General features: G+C 46.0%; 6 protein-coding genes across 6 annotated transcripts; 3 read left to right on the forward strand and 3 right to left on the reverse strand.

Annotated features, from left to right (window-relative positions):
• Positions 1 to 1,210: 1,210 nt before the first annotated feature.
• On the forward strand, positions 1,211 to 5,662 carry RhiXN_06866 (Helicase conserved C-terminal domain; the record flags this gene model as incomplete). The annotated part of the gene is made up of 7 exons (XM_043326682.1): positions 1,211 to 1,285; positions 1,333 to 1,946; positions 2,028 to 2,148; positions 2,195 to 2,529; positions 2,578 to 5,381; positions 5,435 to 5,530; positions 5,577 to 5,662. The coding sequence occupies 7 exons, from the start codon at positions 1,211 to 1,213 to the stop codon at positions 5,660 to 5,662; spliced, it is 4,131 nt and encodes a 1,376-aa protein (XP_043182114.1).
• Positions 5,663 to 7,202: 1,540 nt separating this feature from the next.
• RhiXN_06867 (uncharacterized protein) lies at positions 7,203 to 7,921 on the forward strand (the record flags this gene model as incomplete). The annotated part of the gene is made up of 5 exons (XM_043326683.1): positions 7,203 to 7,359; positions 7,407 to 7,517; positions 7,571 to 7,621; positions 7,673 to 7,837; positions 7,890 to 7,921. The coding sequence occupies 5 exons, from the start codon at positions 7,203 to 7,205 to the stop codon at positions 7,919 to 7,921; spliced, it is 516 nt and encodes a 171-aa protein (XP_043182115.1).
• Positions 7,922 to 9,080: 1,159 nt separating this feature from the next.
• RhiXN_06868 (Copia-like polyprotein/retrotransposon) lies at positions 9,081 to 9,422 on the reverse strand (the record flags this gene model as incomplete). Its single annotated transcript, XM_043326684.1, has 1 exon — positions 9,081 to 9,422. The coding sequence occupies one exon, from the start codon at positions 9,420 to 9,422 to the stop codon at positions 9,081 to 9,083; it is 342 nt and encodes a 113-aa protein (XP_043182116.1).
• A 360-nt stretch (positions 9,423 to 9,782) lies between these two features.
• RhiXN_06869 (Retrovirus-related Pol polyprotein from transposon TNT 1-94) lies at positions 9,783 to 11,678 on the reverse strand (the record flags this gene model as incomplete). Its single annotated transcript, XM_043326685.1, has 1 exon — positions 9,783 to 11,678. One exon carries the CDS (start codon positions 11,676 to 11,678, stop codon positions 9,783 to 9,785), a length of 1,896 nt encoding a protein of 631 aa, XP_043182117.1.
• A 30-nt stretch (positions 11,679 to 11,708) lies between these two features.
• Positions 11,709 to 13,820, reverse strand: RhiXN_06870 (Retrovirus-related Pol polyprotein from transposon TNT 1-94; the record flags this gene model as incomplete). The annotated part of the gene is made up of 1 exon (XM_043326686.1): positions 11,709 to 13,820. One exon carries the CDS (start codon positions 13,818 to 13,820, stop codon positions 11,709 to 11,711), a length of 2,112 nt encoding a protein of 703 aa, XP_043182118.1.
• A 2,438-nt stretch (positions 13,821 to 16,258) lies between these two features.
• RhiXN_06871 (Retrotransposon gag protein) lies at positions 16,259 to 19,138 on the forward strand (the record flags this gene model as incomplete). Its single annotated transcript, XM_043326687.1, has 2 exons — positions 16,259 to 16,491; positions 17,785 to 19,138. 2 exons carry the CDS (start codon positions 16,259 to 16,261, stop codon positions 19,136 to 19,138), a joined length of 1,587 nt encoding a protein of 528 aa, XP_043182119.1.
• Positions 19,139 to 19,168: the final 30 nt, after the last annotated feature.

Consider the following 19,168-nt stretch of genomic DNA (forward strand, 5'->3'; position numbering starts at 1 on the left):
TCATAACATATCCCCCTATCCCCCACTAACATCCCCCCCCCTCACTAACATTATCCCCTATCTCCTGCTAGCATATCCCTTATCCCTCCTAACATACCCCTCCACTAACATTATCCCCTATCCTCCTGTACACTACCTGTACCACCCCTGACTACCATTATCCCCTATGAGTACACACCCCTTATAACATTTCTTAACATTTACCCCTATCCTACATCCCATACTTTCCCCTATACTAACATAACATATACCCCTATCCCCTCACTACCATCTCCCCTACCATTATATTACCCCCTACTCACCTTCCTGGCCATCCCCCTCCCCCTGTGCTGGGGCCTTATGTTACCTATATGTTAGGACCTGTGCAGTCCACATGCTGGCACCATCAGTGACAGAATACCATCAGTGCTGAGGGAGGGGTTTGACATAATGTTAATGTTAGTCTACTGAAATAGGTGTTGATCTGCACAACTGATATTTTAGAAGTGCTCTGCAGGTCCAATTCTGGTGGATACAACTGAATTTCATCTTATACCCAGGGTCTGTATTTACATCCAAATAATCTAGAGTGCTCTGACTTCTGAATTTTGTTCTAGATTGCTGACTTTGCCTTACAGGTAGTCAGCCAATGGTATGTTTTAAAGTTTAGAAGGAGGGGGGGGGGTTAGCTCCCCCTTCCAAACCATTGTTACAAACCTTTAGGACACCCCTTCCTTGCACTCCCAAACTGTTTCCAAGGCAATTTCACACACAATCTCTCAGTGCAAAATGCATCCAAGGTTGTCCACAAATCCAAACTCAGCTTTAGAACGCCTCAATCATTCTAAAGTCCTTCTGCAAACATACCCACTTTATATTAAGCTATTTAAACAATAATCTCTGCTAAGCAATGGTACCAACTTAGCCAGACACAAACATAATCAAATTCCTAGGGGCTATGCAGTATAAAATTTTCTATCCAACATCATGTGCACTGCACAGCCTTGTTGAAATAGACCAAGCCCTACCACCATCACCCTTCACTTAAACAAAATATATGTTGGCAAGTCCACTTGAGACAGTCCCAGACTATCCTGGGGTTCTAAGTAATGGCCACTTACGTTCTATTGGCATGGGCATACTTAAAGGAACAGACCTAGCTGGGTGTATCAAGTGTCCATCGTTTTTCCTGCTTTCTTTCCCAACAAGTGCAGCACATGCACACACTCATATGGATAACCCAAGGGATATATCTTCTTCTAGGATTGAGGAGATACTCAAGGTCCATAATGTTTTTCTGGGCTTAGTAAGTCTCCCTTGTCTAGTGCATTTTGTATGTTAATATCACATTAGCTCTCTGAATACCCCCGCCCCAGCAAACCCATAAAACCATTTGTTGCTTTGAAGGTCATTGAGGCATGGAGTTGTGACTTGTGTTATTCCTACAACCCCTTCTTTGGTACTTCAACCAGTAGGCGTGACAATCATTTTCGTACAAAGCATGCCCAAAATTTCCAGAACCGAGAGGATCATCAAAGTTTGGTATACACGCAAACCTTCTGTAATGGATGGAGCAACAACAGCTACCATTTTGAGGTGGATGAGACGCTAGTTGTGGATGTTGCATCAGACGCCCCCTATATTACGAGGTCAGCAACAGCAGAAGAGCTTTGCCAAATCATGAAAAATCGTTTTACAGTGGCCTCGGCTCCTCTTTCCACTGGCCAAACACTCAAGGACACGCAACCTGCCTTGTACTGGACTGGGTGGGCAGCACATGTCTCTGATCGCAATCCAGAATTCCTTCGCTTGTTAATTGAATATCCAGCAGCTGCAACCAACAACTGTCAACCTGATTTACTCAGGGAGATTGCTGACGAAGCTAAGAAGGTTTTTCTCTCTGAACAAGAATTGCTTGATGGACGATCGGGGATCTTAAGAAAGCTACTTGTAGACACAGGCAAAGGGTGAGTGTCATGTTTAGCTTTCTTGTTTGAATCTAGTATTTATATTGTTAGGTTGACTTCGGAATTTAAAAGATTAGACAGAACAGTTGTTGAATCATATGGCCAGTTACTCAGCAGATGGGTTTGTTTTGTACTCCGGCTTTTTCAACGCCAGAACGCAGGAGACTCAGACTACGTGGTAACTTTCACTGATCGTCAAAAGGTATGTTGCCATGAGTTTGATAAATTTATCTTACCTTTCCCAAAAGGATGTATGTACATATGCATTGCAATGGTGTCACAAACATGCAAAGGCTAGAAAGCTAGGGATTCGATATATCATCCTTCGCATGGCTAGAAGTTTTTGGGCTCCCGAACCCTTGCAAGAGTCATTTGCCCACCTGGAGAAAGATCAACTGGATGACCCAACCACCCGCTTTGGATGCCTCTTGAATCTGCGGCTAGATGGGACATTTGTATCTCCTAGTAACATGTTGCACAACCTTACAATGATTAAATACATTATCAGACAAATGCTTTTGGCCTGGTCAGTGGACCGTGCTATTGAGCGGAGCAACAGTGGGGATCCCGTCACTGCTCATTTGTAAGCACCTGCTTTTCACATCATTGCTTTGCTCAACAGAAACAATAGTGTACTCTCAAGTCTTGGAAATGCCTTGGCTGATGATCAACTCACTCCATTTGCTCATATCTGTTTAGCTACTGCTCATGCCTCTCGTTATGCAAGGACAACATCTTTCCTCCCCAACGTCATGTGGACTAGTCGTACTGCACTCTCTATTGATGGCTCTGCAGTAGACTTTCATGACTACCAGAAGATGCTCAAAGACCGCCTAGATCGCCTTGAAGAACTGGTTCATGGATCAGGGGGCTTACTGATGGATATACCTCTAGCTGATATAGGCTTTACTACGACTGAACAAACTCATATTCACGATGAATTTTCCGAGACACGTTCAGGATATTCCTTCCTCACGGATCCTAAAAATCCTTTTTCTGCAATGCAGTTCAATTTGATTGATGCCATTTTTAAGTATCGACCTGGACGCTTAGCACGCGGTTTGCACAAATCCAATGATGAAAAAGCTTCCATTACCTGGGATGAAAAGTCCGTAGCCGAATGGCTAAACATCTATGATGAATGTACTTTAGAACTTTGCACCTTGATACATGCTGTTGGCGGCCAGCCTGCTTGTGGTGTAGAGTCCTGTCTTCTTAAACTGGTCAATACACCTTATAGAGTTCGAGGGGTATATGCATGGCGCCCAGGTACCCTTGTTTTTGTTCTTCTCTATAGCAAGACCACCAGTATGACTGGTCTTGACCGAGTTGTTGCTCACGCAGTGCCCTGGCGAGTTGGTCGTCTCTTTTTAATCATTAATGCATTGGCACGCCCATTAGCTGGAATCTTAGTGGAGCGTTCGAGAGGTCCCTTAGCCCGTATTGTACAAGAGACTTCAGCCTTTCCCATACGTGGAGTTGAAATGACATCTACCCAACTGTCTGATCGTCTCCGCACTTGGTTTACTCAGGGGCTTGGAGTATCACTGGGAATTAGGGCCTTCCGCCATTTTGTCATTGCCTGTCAACGAAAACTCATGCCAGAGGCCTTTGCCCCAATCCAAGAAGCTATGGCTGTGGTAGATACCCAGTCAGGGCATACAAGTGATACAGGAAACGATGTCTACGCCATTGACGCGTCGGAAATCCACCTACTCTCTCCAACTTCGGTGATTAAAAGTGTTTACTGCTCACTTCGATGGGCTCAGATACTATTCCCTGCTGGTGTTCTTAGCAATACTGAAACAAGCGAGGCTGTTGCCGCAGATGAAGTCATAAGTTCACATTCATCCACTATGCGCCCGTCATCTATATCCAAATCCGATATCACCCAGGCCGTTCTTGAAGCGTTACAAGACAAGGCTCTCATTAGCCAATTATCTCAACATATTGGTCAGCACATGGTCGATACAATACTAGCCACTGGGAAGTCCATTCGAGTTTACAATAACTCTCCGCCTGCCGCAAGGCTAGTTGAACCCAAACACCTGGTCCTCCTAAAACGATATCAAGGCGATAGCAATGCGAGCTGGCGCTCTGTGAGTCAGGGGCAAGCGCTAGTTCATGCCCTTGCTCGTGAGCGCTCCTTGCTCGTGATTCTTCCCACGGGGGGTGGGAAATCAGTCCTTTTTGGCTGCCTCCCGCTTATTGAATCCGGCTTCACTTTGGTTCTTTTTCCATTTGTAGCATTGTACAAGGATCAGCTTCATGCCGCAGAGGAGCGTCACAACAACCTACTTCGCTCAGATAGACAACTAGGACGTAGTTTGCGAATGGTTGAGTGGGAACCCAGGTTACTCCTAAATGAGAATGTAGGGCTAGTGGCAGTCACAGTGGACACCTTTGTCCGCCCTGAATGCCAGATATGGATTGACCAAAACCGCAGAAACCTCAATCGCATTGTGTTTGACGAGGTCCATGTAGCAGTTACTCAAGCAGACTTTCGACCGTGTATGATCTTACTCCAGGCCCTGACACGACAAGGTGTTCCTATTCTTGGACTGTCTGCTACTATTCCTCCATCAATGGAAGACAATTTACATGAATCCCTGGGACGCCCATTGTTCACTGTAGTGCGTGAGCCAACACAACGCCCTAACATTGAGTACCACATAGCTCGTTACTCAACTGAGGCAGAGGCTCGAATTGCATTCATCAGACAGGTGAAACACTTTCAATCTCTTCTACTCCCAGGCGAAGGTCTTTTAGTTATATGTCAAACCAACAAAGAAGTTAAGGACTGGGCGCGTACCTTTGGAGCCTACGGCTACTGTAGCGCTCTTAATCAGGATTTTAATGAGGAAGCAACCCGAAATCTCTTAGACTGGACTTCTGGGAGGAGCCAAATCTTGGTTGGGACTACAGCAGTGGGCACTGGACTCAACCACAAGGCGGTGAGGGGCGTATTTCACTGGGGACCTCCCTACGGGCCTGATGACTTCCAGCAAGGATCGGGGCGTGGTGGCCGTGATGATCTCCCTGCGGTCTCTATTACAGTCCACTGGGATCCTCGCTTACCATCAATTGGTAATAATTACAGGGGTAAACCCATAATAGATTACATGCTGGATGAAGAGGAGTGCATTCAACTCACAATGTCCAGGTGGTTCGACGGGGAGAATATTGCAGTTTCGTGTTCTGGGGGAATCAACTTCCGTGATTGTTTCCGATGCCGCAGCGCTCATCTGAGGGCTACCCATAGAGATGGAATTGCTCTGGCGGGTCCAGAAGAGCCACCAAGTACAAATCAAGTTCGGGATCCAAACCTCCTGATTCTTCACGAGATACCACGTGACGTATGCACAAATTCAATCCACCCCCCAAGACGGAATGCCACCTTGATTGGACCGTCAACAAGCCATGAAGAAGCCTCCAGTAGGTGGACACCAGACATAGAACCGTGCCTGCTCATAATTTGCTTTTGATAGCAAGCATACAACTGAAAGCAACATCTAAGCAGCCGGAAACAACTCAATCTATTACTATGATCTTGCCTCCGCTACTTGAGCCAGCGGCCCCTATTGGTCAATCCATCTTGGCTGCTAAGTGGGCAGCTGACTTCCGAGCCAGTAATTCAACCCGGCAAACTGCAGAAGCACGTCAACACTCAGCATCCACTATCACTCGAGCAGCACCATTTTGCCTTGATGCACTAGTACAAGCCAAGACATACCTTATTGGGAAATGCATCTGGTGTATCCTTAACCATAAATATCCACAGGACCACAGCCTGGAAGCATGCCCTTCGGCTTCTTTTCGTACTTGGAGGATGGAAAATCACACATTTGAAGGCATGACACTAGAAATGGCAAAAAATATGATATCATTTCCACAAAGAGCAGGAATATGCTTTTTTTGCTGGTGGCCATCCTCTAATATTTGGGCCCATAAATCGATTGATTTCAAAGCGCCCGATTGCAACTTGAAGGATGTACCACAGCAAATTGTCTGGTGGTATTTTAGCAACAGTGACCGTCAAAAACTCATTGGCGAAACGTTTGATATTCAAGATAAAATTATCTCCGCAGCATCATTCTTTCGCTGGCTGGCTCAGGTAGCATCAAAGGAGAAGCGAGGGAATACTGAATGCTCACTGACAAATGCGCAATGTCTGGTTATCTGGGCACTCTTTGTCGATAGAAGGGTTTGCGACTTTTCTCCTAATTGAGTCCATACGTGGACAGAACCAAAGTTAACGCACGCTCTCCATTATCAGCTGACTGCATGCGCATATATATGTGTGTGTCCTAGCTTCTTCTTCTTTTTTCCACGCACTCACTTGGCATTGTTTTCTTGCTGATCCTCTAGAGTGACTATTTAGCAATTGCACGTGTACCATTTGTCTTACGCACTTGGAAATGTCAGTTGTGCCTTTCAAACCTGACAAAGTCGGACGGGTTAAATGTATATATCTTCCAGTAGATGTGAGGGGATACCGGGCTCCAAATACGATAGCCGACTAGTAAGTGAACAAGGTAGAAATCCGCAGTGGTTTAAGCGGTTTGTATCAACTATTTAAATGCTACGTACATTGGACAACATCGAGGATCAAATCCACGAGTGCATGCGGGTAACGGAAAGGGAGACAATATACTGAAAAACAATTTCGGTAGTTTAAAACGGGAAACAATTGTGCGGGTTATTGTTGACGCAAAGTCGCGGGAAAGAACCACCTATTTCAGTGGACTAACATTAACATTAGGTCAAACCCTTCCCTCAGCGCTCACACAGCACTTCAGCAATTTTTTTTCTGAGGCTGGGCTGACCAGTCGGACTTAGGGTAGGGTCAGGTTGGACTTATATAAGATGTAGATCACTCGCAGATTAGATTCAATAGATCAGGCAAGGCCAGGTTCAGAATGACACCGGTTATCTGGCCCAATCTTAGACTGATCTGACTCTTGTCCAGATTAGACATTTAACTACCGCCGTTCGCCCGCACACATTGTGTCAGTTTAATCCACTGCATATATTCGCATATATTTGTATATTATACAATTTTTCCTAATTTAGTCCCCATGTAAATCCCTTCGCTAAATCAGGACGCCTTTATGCTTCATTTTGCCGTGTGCGCGTTGTTTGTACCTATATTCAAATGAAAACGTTCGGACAGCACAACCCAGCCTTCAGCTTCTCCCTCCCACCACGACCACTTAATTCGACTCGCGCCTGTGTTCTATTTAAATCACAAAAATTATGTCAGCGTCAAAAGCAGTGCGGAAGAGAACGTTTCATCCCCCGTGCGTATCGCCTCCTAATTCCGGCGGCTTGGATTGGGGGAGAGGCATCAAGAATGGGCGCTCACAGAGCCTTTCTCGGGCTGTATATAGACCTGCGCCGCCTGGGGATACTCGTGAGTGAAATGTATGCTATTGAAATCAACGCTCACCAAAGTTCCAGACCCCCGTGCTGACTCTGTATACCCCACGCCTGAGTCTTCTGCGTGGAGGCCTATGGTGGACATACCTCCGCCACGCAGTAATCCCTTGCGTGCACCGGACTTTTCAAGTGGTAAGCACAAATGGAACGAACTATGGGCGGCGTTCGCTCACCTTGCATCATAGCAACACGCTCACAAGCAGTGGAGGAGTCTTACCTGAGTGACTCGGGGGAAGGTACAGTGGCTAAAGTACTAAATAATGGCGCAGTACTCACGATGTATGCAGGATCTTGTTCAAGCTCAGACTCGGACTCAAGCAGGAAAAATTCCGACTCGGGGGGCGAAGATTCCGGTCCGGATAAATTGGCTAGCGAGAGCGAGGGCAAAGAGTACAAAGGAGGCGGGCAGAATGAGCAGGAGAATAGGGGCGTTCCCCCTGCTGTTATACAAAGTGAGAAAGTGTGTTGATAATTTTATAACTTACTGACATACTGTTGACGTAGAAAAGCAAAATCAAAAGTTGTCAGCGGCTTGAAGAAAGGTAAAGGCAAAGGCAGAAGGATCGGAACTTATAACTCACTCGACAATCAAGCCAAAAATAGTGTCAATTGAGCTGCTCTCCCAAGTGGAGAGGAGTGTCGCAATGGTCACTGTTTAATTACCTGTAATTTTTTGGACCACTCACTTAGTATTGGACTCATACGTGCAACTCAATCATGAGCCTGTGCGGTGGGAAGAAACAGATTAAATCATTAGCCAAACTTGAGCTCAGATACCAACCAGACTACGAACCATTGTGGGTAGCTCTTCATAGAATCCTAACCCTTCCTTGGTCTGAGATAATTGAATTAATTTCGATTTTTGTTGAGCTTCAAACTTTGTGTACCCACCCTGCAAGCCCTCTCAAGTGCACTTTCAGTAAATTTATTACTTGTCATTATTGGGAGTGCTGTCTGTCAACCTGTGGAATGTCGCAAGGTAGTAGGAATCTCTAAGTCAACGCGACCAAGTTGGTCAATCCTTGCGCGCCTGTATTTGCAATGGACCCTGACAATCGGTCCCCATTCTAAGTCTTATCTATCTACAGTCTGAATCTTATCTACGCTGGTGGCGTCTTACCGGGTCCCTTGCTTGGTCTAGGCCTGACTCTTATCTTATCTAAGTCCAACCTGACCCTTTCCTAAGTCCAACCGGTCAGCCCAGCCTCAGAAAAAAAACAGCTGAAGTGCTGTGTAGTATTGTGTCACTGACGGTGCCAGCACGCAGAGCACGTGGGTCCTAACATATGAGTAACATACTGTTGAAATCTTATGTATATAGATGTATATATAAATGTATTACTAAACTAAACTAAATTGTATACAAAAGTAAAGACAGTAAAAGAGAATTAGAGAGAGAGGTGAGGATAGAGGGCTCGTGTGCGGGCCTTTATATATCCCAAGAAACCTACCGAGTCATATGGTAAATTGCTGCGCATATGACTGCGCACTGAATGACTCGTACTTACTGACTCGATTACTGCGCATAGAACATACTAGAAGAATCTAGTATTTACAAGATATTTCAACACTCCCCCTTAATCGAGTAAGTGTCGATACATTCAATTAATTCAATCTTATTCATTTACAATCGTTATAGATCCCAGTTTCATTATTTCAGTTATTCGTGTAATTAAAAAATCTTCAGCTAATTAATTATCCTTCGCTCATCGGCTTGCCCATGATTCCTTGCATTAGATAACTAAACTGTGGTGCGGGTAACGCTTTAGTAAAAGCGTTGGCTAAGTTTTCTTTAGTTGGTACGTACAGTGTAGCTACCTTGCGTTTCTCTATGAGATCTCGCATGAAGTGGTGTCGGATGTCGATGTGTTTTGATTGTCCATGGAATTGCGATTCTTCGGACAGAGCGAGCGCAGCGAGGTTGTCTGAAACGATTAATGTTGGTGTGTCAGCAACGTATTGTAATTCCTCAAAAAATTGACGGAGCCACATAGCTTGAGTACATGCGTGAGATAACGCCATATACTCCGCTTCCATTGTCGATAAGGCGACAGTTGCTTGCTTCTTAGCTGACCAAGATATAGCAGCTCCTCCAAGCATAAACACATGACCGGAAACAGACTTACGATCTAGTAAGTTGCTTCCCCAATCGGCGTCGGAATAGCCTAATTCGCCGAAGTCTTCGTTTGATCGGCGATATGTTATCCCAAGAGCCGGTGTGCCCTTTAGGTAGCGTACTAGGCGCTTAACTGCTGTCACGTGCGCCGGACCAAAGCACGAAGTAAATTGTGCGAGGTGTGCAACAGCGTAAGCTATGTCTGGTCGTGTGCATAGGGCGGCATACAGTAGCTTACCAATGTATGTACCATAATTGAACTTTGGTTTGACTCCTTTGTATCAAGTGAGTTGTACGGTCGGGCTAAAAGGAGTGTCGGCGGGGTAAGCTTCTGCAAGGCCTGCATAATCAACTAGTGAGTTAATATATGCTGCTTGGTTGAGTGTGATGATGCCATTCTTACGATCGCGTTGGAATGCTATTCCAAGGAAGTGATGTATCGGTCCGAGGTCGCGCATGTCAAATGCGCGCAAGAGTTCGGATATTGTAATATCAGAGTGGTTCGGCGATGATATGACAATTGAATCGTCAACATGTGTAGCTATGATTGACACACACAGCTCACCGTTAATGTTGTTGATTCGGTGGTATACACATGCGTCGGTAAAGCATGGTGTGTATCCGATTGCTTTCAGCTTTGTGTTGTATAGTTTATTCCACATCCGTCCTGCTTGTTTCAGTCCGTAAATTGATCGCTTTAATTTTAACACTTTGTTCGTACCGTCGCTAAAATAAGGGATTTGCTGCATGTATAAATCTTCGTCAACTTCGGCGTGTAGGTAAGCCGAGTTTACATTGAGCTGTCGTATATCCCAATCGTACTGGTTAGCGATTGATACGAGCGTACGGATTGAATCAAGACGTACGACGGGTGCGAATGTCTTGTCAAAATCAATGCCGGGTTGCTGACTAAATCCTTGGGCTACAAGTCTTGCCTTGTGTCGGATGGGTGTGCCGTTCTCGTCGTGCTTGAGTACAAGGACCCATTTGTTCCCCATCGCCTTGCGTTCGGGTGGTAAGTCTGTTAGTTCGTACGTTCCCATTCGTTTGAGGGTGCTGACCTCCTTGGCCATCGCCTTCCACCATTCCTCTGCGTTTGGCCCGGATAGCGCCTCCGCAACGGTAGGACTGTTGGTCGTCGGCGTCGGCGGTTCATTGTTGATGAACGTCCACGTTGGTTCCATATCTCCGGACGACGCCAAGGTGGGGTTCGGCTGTTTGGGGATCGATGGTTCATTGAGGTATAGCTGTTCGAATTGTTCGCAAAGTTTGTCGATGGTTGGTTCGGGTGTTGTTGGGGTGACCATCGAGTAGGTAAGGTCCGGGGTGCCGGTATCGGTGGGTAGTACGGTGGAGGGACTGTCGAAGAAGTTGTATGCGCTAGGTACAGTGTCGTCGGAGCTATTGGGGTCGCTGGGCGTGATAGGGACATCGGAGAACTCTATTAAAAGGTTAGCAGTTTCGTTCTTTGGCTGAGAACCTGACTGACCGGACATGGGAGGGTGCCGGATCTTGAGGGTAATCCCTCCTTGCACGTTGTCGAGTTTGATGGGAGCAACATTAGGATTCCGACTGCGGGTTTGGACTCCTGCGTTGTTGGTTCCGGACGTAAGTGTGTTGAGTTGTTGTAGTGCATTCGTAGTCGCGCTAGGGTTAATGCGCATAGCAGAGTGAGAACGAGTAGTATAAGGTTTAAGTACATTATTGTGAGTGAGTTTCGTTGGTTTGTTGGATGCTTTTTGTTCAATCTTAGGCTCACTTTTTATATCTACAGGTTTGTTCAAGTCACTCTTTTCTTCCTTGCTGACTGTATGCACTCCCCCTGTTCCAGCAGGTTCTTTCGGTCGTTCCGCAGCGCTGTCGGCATGAGTCATCTCCCCCTCAGCGGGCGGAGCGACTGTATCTCCCCAATCCTGGTCAATTCCGGGTTCTTCACTAACCGTGTTTACTCTCGGAAAGGTAATGTTCCTCGAGTGTAATATCCTGTTCAGTCCTGATTTGTAGTATCTCCAGCTTTTGCCTTGTACTTCCGATATTCCAACGAATATCGCTTGGAATGCTTTCGCGTCTAACTTAGATCGATCTCCGGTTTGATCTAGTACGTAGCATTTACTTCCCCACGGTCTTAATGTACTAACATTCGGTTTCTTGCCCCAAAATGACTCGAATGGAGTCATCCAAAACGTTCTGTGCACTTGTGTCGGAACTCAATTCTTAAGGTAACAGGCGTATGCGATCGCCTCGTTCCATAGGAATTTTGGCGCGTTTGACTCGAGCATCATTGCTCGCGCCTTATTGGTGAGTGTCCAGTTTAATCTCTCAGCTATACCGTTTTGCTGAGATGAATGCGGGGCCTTTGTTTCTAATATCGTCCCTTTCTGTGCCGCATACTCAATCCATTCTTTGTTCACAAACTCGCCTCCGTTATCGAAACGGACTTTCTTTATTTTCTTTTCTTTTTGTGTATTTAACATTGCTTCAAATGCCTTATATTCATTCAGCGTTTCGTCTTTGTGCCTAAGGAATCCCAGGCGAGTAAATCTTGTAGCTACGTCTGTGAATGATACATAGTATCTGTATCGGCTGATTGAGAGTGTACGCGCGGGTCCCCATACATCGGTAACTATTAACTCACCAATATCGGATATTTTTGTTGCCGATTCATTTGGATATGGTCGTGTATGTGCCTTTGCTTGTATGCATACTTCGCATTCGAAGTTGAGTCCTTCTTTGTCTTCGTTTATTTCCATTCCTTTGATCGCTTCGGTGCTTTTCAGGCGTTGGAGAGCTTGCGGACTAATATGTCCTAGCGTTTTGTGCCATTCGAACCAAGTTCGACCGGTTTGTTTCATCAGCGCCAACTCATTGGTTGTTTTCTTCATTCTTGCTGTTTCCTTACTAACTGCTGTTCCACTGATTTTCCATAAATTTCCGTGTTTGCGATCACTCAGTTTTGATCCGTAAGTGATCGGATCATTGTTTGCACTGTATATGACTAATTGGTCCCAATCCATTGATATCCGATAGCCTTTATCGGTTACTAGCGATAAGCTGATAAGGTTTGCCGGGGAGCTCGGCACATATGCTACATTAGTAAGTTTGATACTTCTATATTCATCTTTGTCTGGGTCGGCTAAGCATAATAGCTCCACTGTACCTCGGCCCAATATGGGCTCCTTACCAGTCACGCCTGTAACATATCCTGTCGATCGATTATACTCACTGAATAGGCTTCTATTGTTTGCTATGTGAGTCGTCGTTCCACTATCGGCGATCCAGGTGTTTGTTGGCTTACTTCCATATATATTCGAATTCTCAAGGGTTGAGAACGCGTAGTCGGCACGGCTGTTATTGTCCTCAACGGCTATATGCGTCCTTGCATTGCCGTTTCGGGCTTTGTTTGGTGCGTTGAACTTTCTATTTGTTCCTTTGCCATTGTTCTGACCGGGTTTGTATGCACCTCCACCTGGGCCCCTACATTTGGCTGCCCAGTGTCCTATCTTACCGCAGTTGTTGCATTTAGACTTGGACTTATCTGGTCCCTTACTGCCGGTACGTATAGGTTTATTGAAGCTTGCTTTGTTTGTACTAAAGAATGCTTTCCCTTCTGGGTTTCGGGCATTCTTTCTATGTGCTTCGGCTGTTGTGCGCGATCTAATGTCATTTACTTGGTTTGATAACGCGCTGTTATCTTGTAAATCGAATTGGAAACTTACTGATTGGGAGAATGAATCCCATGAGTCAGGTAAGCTCGCAATCAATGTTGTGATCCAGTCGGCTTCAGTGCATGAGCCGGGACTAATATTGTTTATTCGCTGGAACCATCCGCGCATGCGTTGGATGTGTTCCTCAATGTCTTCGCCATCAGTCATTCGGTGACTGAAAAACTTTCTTTGTAGGTCAATGAGTCCGACCGTTCCCTTGACTTGGTAAGTCGTCGCGAGGGCGTTCCAAGCGTCGGCGGACGTTGTGCATCCTTGTATTAGGTTTAGTACACTTCCGTCGACTCTTAATCTTATATTAGATAATGCTTTTCGGTCGGCTTTAACCCATTTCGTGTACTCGTCGTTAGTTGCTGTATATTCATAGTCGGGCAATGGTTTGCCCTCGTCATCTTTCCGGTTTCTTTCGGTTTTCAGTACAGTCTTGCTAGGTGCAATAATCGTCTTGTTTACGTAGCCATATAGATCAAGATCTGATAATATGTCTTCCATCTGTATGCGCCACATATTATAATTCTCAGTTCCCCGAAGGGGTGCAATCCGGTGCGTTCCGCTAGCTGCACCGGGGGCTGAAGTGCTTGCTACAGCTTCGGCCATGTTTAATGTACTCGAGTAAGTGTGTTATATATCTATCTATCTACAGTTGGTTATTGAGCGTACAATCGGGGCTCATAACCTGTTGAAATCTTATGTATATAGATGTATATATAAATGTATTACTAAACTAAACTAAATCGTATACAAAAGTAAAGACAGTAAAAGAGAATTAGAGAGAGAGGTGAGGATAGAGGGCTTGTGTGCGGGCCTTTATATATCCCAAGAAACCTACCAAGTCATATGGTAAATTGCTGCGCATATGACTGCGCACTGAATGACTCGTACTTACTGACTCGATTACTGCGCATAGAACATACTAGAAGAATCTAGTATTTACAAGATATTTCAACACATACGGCCTCAGCTCAGGGGGAGGGGGATGGCCGGGAAGGGGGGTAGGGGATAGTATAATGGTAGGGGGGATGGTAGTGAGGGAATAGGGGTATGTATTATATTAGTATAGGGGAAAGTATGGGGTGTAAAATAGGGGTAAATGTTAATAAATATTACAAGGGGTGCATGTTCATAGGGGATAATGATACTCAGGGGGGTACAGGTAGTGGGCAGGGGAATAGGGGTAGTGCATACATGGATTGCATAGGATTGGGGATAATGTTAGTGAGGGGGGTATGTTAGGGGGATAGGGGTAGTGTGTGGATGGATAGCATATAGCATAGGATAGTGGGTAATGTTAGTGGGGGGAAGTAAGTTAGGGGGGACAGGGGTAATGCTAGTGGGGGGAGTATGTTAGGGGGAGTATGTTAAGGGGGTACATTAGGGGGGCAGGGTCATACATGGAGTGAGGGGGGTATGTTAGGGAGGATAGGGGTAATGCTAGTGGGGGGAAGTAATTTAGGGGGATAGGGGTAATGCTATTGAGGGGAGTATGTTAGGGGGACAGGGTCATACATGGAGTGAGGGTGTATGTTAGGGGGGATAGGGGTAATGTTATGGAATGACTAACTTAGACATATGCGCCCCTAATTGCCAATAGTGAATAGTGCAAACAGGAGTAATCATACTTGCTCTATCCAAATATGGGCATGGACATTACTATATTTGGAAACTGGCGGCGCTATAGGACCTTTTATACTTTATTTCCTCATTGCGCTTGCATATATACACGTCTGATCATGCAAAATGGTCATACAATTATTTCTATGATTTATAGCATTTCTTTTATTATACATTTATATGTAGGAACGGTACTTACAGACCATAGAACAAGTGCAAGTAAGCATGCAAGCGCCGGCGCTTAGTCATTGCAAATAAGCGCCAAAGGTTGGCAGGGCGCACCAACGCCAATATCTCAGCGGGAAATAGGCATATTACTATGCCAACAAATACCAATAGGTTGGAGGCTCCGGCATCTCAGTTCTCAAAAATGAATTGTCTGATACTGAGCCAAATTGATGGAGATACTAACCATTTAAGTTTCTAGCTTTTTCTATGAGATCCTACCTTGCCTCAAGGTTATTTTTAGCATTCACACTTATGTAATTTAGTCATGTATGCTCTAGAGCATTCTGTAAATAGCCTTGGGTCTATCCCACTAGGACTTATTGGGACTAATTGGTCTTTATGTATCAAATAGCTCAGACTGTACCTCTCATGTAACTTCCTCTTTTGTACATCATGTATATAGTTATTTGTTCTCCCTCTGGGGTATATAAAGCTCCTGAGGGAGACCCTTTGATAACAACTTTCTTTTAATCCCATTCTTACCCCTTGTGTGAACTTGAAGATCTATTAGCTCTTCTTTACCTAGTTTAGAGTGTCTTATTTTGCTTTCTTAGCCTCTTAAGCTCACTGAACTTAACCTATAAGGCATCTCGGCGCATATAGCCTCTAGCAAGGTCCCAACAGATACTGGGTGGCTAGGAAAGGCTTTAGGGCAACCCTGAACCTCTTGAGTAAGTCAGTTGGGAGAGTTTAAGGCCTTGAAAGCGGCATATACACTTTAATTTAGTGTGATCTCAGTCAAATAAATTACTAACAAATCCAGATAAATTATAGTAGGTATCTAAGACTCAATGCTAACTTTTATATTACAGATATAAGCATAACCAACCAGCTGCATCTGCAGTAATTGCTTGATTACTTGTTAAGTGTAGGGATCACCCTGATTGCTAACCTAATTTGCCTTTATATAGCTAGCTCATTGCCTTTCATATCCATACATAAATAATCTATCAATTACTTTACTATATTCTGTACTTAATTACATAGTCCCTAAAACCCTACTCTATAACATTGGTGACCACCACAGGGCCTTGTGTTGGTTACATCTTTAATTCTTACCTGTGGTCTCTTATCACTTGTACTTAGTCTTACTGCTATAGTTGTACTAACACTGCATGTGGAAGCCTCCAGAACACTTGCACAGATTGTCTAGATCTGACCTAGGGCTTTGGACAACAAGGGAACATTGCTCTACAATGTCCAAACATGTGCCGTCAACAAGCACTGCCTTGGATACCCTTCAGCCCACCACTCAACACCCTCTTACCCCCCCTAATCACTCTATTGACCTCAGCAACAGTACCAATGCTGCCAGGTTGCCTGATTCAACAATTTTGTTGTCAAGAACCCAGCAAGATGCTTGCAAACATGGTCCAATGACCAACTACTCCAAATCTACCCCTTCCACTTCCTCATCAGCTCAGCCCTGGTTGACAATGCTCCCTATACCAAGACACCCATTGCGCTACTTACCAGTCATGAACAACAATTGTACATACTTAGACACTGCTCTTAGGATGCACTTAGATAAAAATAATGTTGTACACCACTGTAATGTGGGTACTTGCTAGTGGGAGGCAGGCACTTGTGGCCGTACTACTACACTGCTTATGTAATCTAACTAATCAAGGCTAACTACTGACTAACTCAGTTGCTTAAGGCAATGACCAACTATCTACTGTCAATGCGGAGGGGCCAGAGGCCTGGAGGTGTGGTGAGTGAAGTAAAGGGGGTAAGTGACTTCTGACTGCTGGGGGCCAGCTACTTAGCTGGCTGGATACCTTCTCTAATGGGTAAGAGACTGTTACAACCTCCTTACATATACCATCAGAATCGGACGAATTTTCTATTATTTCTAGTATTTTTTACGGACTTGATATCTTATGTTTTTCGATCACGTGATCTCGGCGCTTATTATGCCGAGATACCGCGCCGAGTTGCCGTGCCAAGGGCGCTTGGGAGAAATCCACGCTTCTGCGCAGTCCGCAGCACGCTTCTCATTTCCCTTCTATACTTCTTTCTCTCACGCGCACAGACCATGTAGATAGTGTGCTTTGTCTATATATACAGCAGGGAAATCGCTTGGAAACACCAAGTCGATTTTACCTCGTCTCTTATTCACTAGAGAAGGTAGCCAGCCAGCTAAGTAGCCGGCCCCCAGTAGTAACAGTAACACTCACCCCTTTACTTGACCTACCACACCTCCAGGCCTCAGGCCCCATTGCCATCAGTAGTTAGTAGTAAGCCGCCTTAAGCGGTATTAGATAGCCTTAGATAAGTAGATTACATAAGCAGTGTCTGTAGTAGTTACGGCCTCAAGCGCCCACCACTAGCGAGTACCCACCTTACAGTGGTGTACGACATTGTAAAATCAACTTGGTGTAGGCTTGATCAACAATGAGAAGCGCCCCTGTACTAGCACGAGGGAAAACATCTGAACGGACTCCCCTTTCGACTAGAATAATCAAAAAGTCGTTGGTCCCAGATAGTACCAAATTGCTATAAGGCAGACGGTGTCTAATCGCCCGCATAACACGAGTTTCGCCGGAACTCCGCAAGTAGCGCTCCTAGACAGCTGAAACACCCGCTTGCAAAAAACCCGCACATATCACAATTGCCAGATCTGTTGATTTGCTGTAGGGATTGTCCAACGCTAGGTGCTTGACGCAAGGAGTTAGCAAATAACACCTTGCATAAAAACCGCTCATAAGTCCTGATACAGGCACCTTTATCCCCACGCCGTCTCAATCATTCCATCCACACGCTCTGGCGTCCCCCATCCCTACTCCCGTCCTACCAGCCGCTCCAGCCGCCGCTCCATTCCATCCCATTCCCAACCACCCACTCGCAGCCCATCTCCCACTCTGCGAGACCTGCCAGGAATGGAACCAGAGCCAACCCTTAGCGCTCTCCTCGAGGCTATCACAGCCCTCACTGCCACTGTCGGGTCCTTGCAGGCCCAAATCACATCCCAAGGCCAACAGCTCATTGAGCTCAAAGCCATATGCAAGGAAACCGCCGACCTCCTTGGGGATAAAGATCAAGGAGCACCACAAGCCCAGCCTGGCCCATCGACTGGGCCTGTCACTCCTCCCACCCACTCGGGAGGAGAAACCCACACTCCAGGCACGGTTAGGCCTGGACTCAAGGCCCCATTCCGGCCTTCAAGAGGGACAGGCTTTGATTCAGAAGATGAGGAAGAGCAAAGGCCCCCCAAAAAGGAGCCTCAAGGAACGCCTAGGAGGCATCTAGGGTCTCTGACCCCCTTCGACGCAGGATCTAGCGCCAAGCGGCCCAAGATGGACCTCCCGGACCCTTACAAGGGCGATGTCAGGGGCCGCAAGGCCACCCAATGGCTGGACCGGATGCTTCTCTGGGTTGCCCTGCACAGGGAACAATTTGATGAAGAAGAGCAGATGGTTGTGTGGATTCTCTACCACATGACAGATAAGGCCGCCGATTGGGCGTTACCCCTCATAGGGACTATCATCAAGGGCGAGGGAAACCCTCCCACCACTATCCCGGCCTTAACGGCCAAATTCAAGGAGGCATTCGCAGACCCCGATGCCAAGAGAGCGGCTGCCAGGAAAATCGCCGCGCTAACTCAGTCCACAACCACGGCTGAGTATGTCACCGAGTTCCGTAACCTTATGGCGGAACTTGATTGGAACACTGAGGCGTTCATTGCCCAGTTCACACGCGGTCTTCACTGGAAGGTGAAGGAACTCCTGTCCACCAAGGACAACATTCCGGACGATGATCTTGAGGCCATATTTGCCGCCTCAATTAAAATTGACAATATCCGTCGGGAAAACGAGGAGAACCGCCCTAAAAAAGCTCCTGCCAAGGCCCCGGTTGCTACAACCACCTCTACCTCCACCACTACCACCAGGGTCCGCTTATCCGAGGACCCCAACTACGTTACCCCGGAGGAAAGAGATCGCCGCCGTGCGTCTGGCCTTTGCGTCAAGTGCGGTCAAAAGGGCCACGGGATCAAACAGTGCCCCAATGGCTGGAAAGCCACAATCAAGGAAGCCGCTAAGATAGGAGAAGTTCTTGAGTTGGAAAAAGAATAAAGCCAAGGACTGCCGTCAAGCCCTTGGTGA

Source organism: Rhizoctonia solani, chromosome 7 (genome assembly GCF_016906535.1).
Source record: "Rhizoctonia solani chromosome 7, complete sequence".
Lineage (NCBI taxonomy): Eukaryota > Fungi > Basidiomycota > Agaricomycetes > Cantharellales > Ceratobasidiaceae > Rhizoctonia > Rhizoctonia solani.